The sequence below is a fragment of the Orycteropus afer genome, unplaced genomic scaffold (genome assembly GCF_000298275.1).
Source record: "Orycteropus afer afer isolate SDZICR_OR568_19922 unplaced genomic scaffold, OryAfe1.0 scaffold12565, whole genome shotgun sequence".
Taxonomy (NCBI): domain Eukaryota; kingdom Metazoa; phylum Chordata; class Mammalia; order Tubulidentata; family Orycteropodidae; genus Orycteropus; species Orycteropus afer.
The window spans coordinates 1-2,119 of NW_006934152.1; the positions used below are offsets into that span (position 1 = coordinate 1).

At 39.9% G+C, this 2,119-nt stretch overlaps 1 protein-coding gene across 1 annotated transcript; it reads right to left on the reverse strand.

Moving 5' to 3' along the window:
- Window positions 1–86: 86 nt before the first annotated feature.
- On the reverse strand, window positions 87–775 carry LOC103213593 (spectrin alpha chain, non-erythrocytic 1-like; the record flags this gene model as incomplete). Its single annotated transcript, XM_007959330.1, has 3 exons — window positions 87–233; window positions 340–537; window positions 676–775. Coding segments are annotated over 3 exons (445 nt in total), but the record flags the coding sequence as incomplete, so codon positions are not given.
- Window positions 776–2,119: the final 1,344 nt, after the last annotated feature.

Genomic DNA, 2,119 nt, shown 5'->3' on the forward strand with positions numbered 1-2,119 from the left:
GAAAGGAAAGGAGACTAAGCCAAGAAAAAGAGATGATGTTAAGCTACAAAACTTCAGAATCACACTCTAAGGCACAAAGGCCTCACCTGGACATTAATTGCTTTGTCAAAATCTTCATGTTTTTTGATCAGAGCCTCCACACTGTCCAGTGAGTCTCCCTTGTCTTCAGTATTCAGGAAGGCCTCCCGGGCAGCCATCCAGTTCTCAGCTTGCTCACAGTCCCTGTGAAACAGCTAAGGAAGGAAACAGGCAGGTGAGAAGATAGAAGCTTCAGCAATCAATAGCTGGTCAGAAATGCTGTGGGATTACACAAGAAGCTAATGTGCAAAGCACATGTACCTGCAGTTCAAGGCACTGATCTAACATCATCCTGCGCTGAACCCAGGCCTTCTCCAGATCTGCTCGCTCCTGATCTAGAATATCTAGTTTCTCCTTGATCTCTGGGCTGGCATAGTGCCCGTGAGCCAACAGCTGCTGCCCAAACTGCTCAAATGCCTGGAAAGTGCCAGCCCTGGCATCAATTTCTGTCCGGTGTTCCTGCCAAGAGGAGAGAAAGGATTAAATAACTGGCAGTAGATGACCACTCTCACGTCAAGCACCAACTCACAACAAAGGGTGGGGAGTGAGGCCTTCCATAGGCCATGTTTCTGCTACTCAACAGGCAGGTCTACCCACCTGGTGTCGCTCGAGCAAGGCTTCAGCTCCAGTGACATCCTTGGCTAGCTCATCTGAAGATACCAACCCACGTATTCCATTGATCCAAGACATGAGGTCCCTGGAAACCAGATCCACAAAGAAACAGCAATTACACTATCTGGCAAGTAGGTTTTCTGCCTAGGAAAAGGGAGAACTACATAATTCTTGCTTTAGAAGGTTATTTTGGGTTAATCTAACCTAATGGGGCTAGATTTCCGGGCAAAGTATTTCAAAGCCTTTTGTTTTGGGATACACACACACACACACACACACACATAAAATCAAGAATTCATCTGAGGAAAAAGTGAATAGTTTTGCTACTATAATCTTTTTACCCTACAAAATAACAGGCTCTAACAGAGGCAAAAGCTAAGGTTAAATTTTCTAGCCATTCAAAAAATAAGCCTTTGATTAGCATTAAACCATAAAATTATAACCTACACATACATTTAATCCAGCTTCTTACAAATGTACACAAAGATAACAAAGATGTGCCTAAAAATATCATTAGCACAACAATGAACAAAAGAAATGGCTGTTCTAAATAGGTATTATTAAACAAGTTATAGGTCACACATTTAGTGGAAAGCTAGGTAGTCATTAACAAGAATGAAGAAGCTGACACCAGTTTACTCAAACTATTCCAGAATACAGAAAGGAAGGAATACTCCACAGTTTATTTTATAAAGCAAGTATAACCCCGATGCCAAAGCCAGGCAAACACCACTAAACAAGAAAATTACAAAATAACCCTCATGAACATAGACACAAAAATTCTCAACAAAATGCTAGCCAAGATATTTCAACAACACATTAATCCAACACTCATTCCTGACAAAAAAATGTTGAACCAAATAGGAAGAAAGGGAAATTCTTCAACATAATTAAGGACATATATACAAAACCAATGGCCAACATTACTCAATGGGGAGAGACTGAAAGTATTCCCCTCACAAATGGGTACCAGACAAGGATGCCCTTTATCACCACTCCTATTTGATAATGTACTGGAAGTCCTAGCCAGAGCAATAAGGCAAGAAAGGGAAATAAAAAGCATCCAAATTGGCAAAGAACAAGTAAAACTATCTTCATTTGCAGATGATACGACCTTATACACAGAAAATCCTAGACTCAATAAATCACTGAAACCAACTGAAAGTGTCAACGTAATTGGCAGGGTACAAGATCAACATACAAAAATGAGTCTGATTCTTTCACACTAATGAAGAGAAACCAGGAAATCACCCAAAAGATGAAGAACTTAGGAATAAATCTAACCACAGACACAGAAGACCTATAAAAAGAAAACTACAAAACACTATTCCATAAAATCAAAAGAGACCTACATAAATGGAAGACTATACCATGTTCATGGATAGTAAGACTTAACATGGTGAAAATGTCAACACTATCCAAAACAATC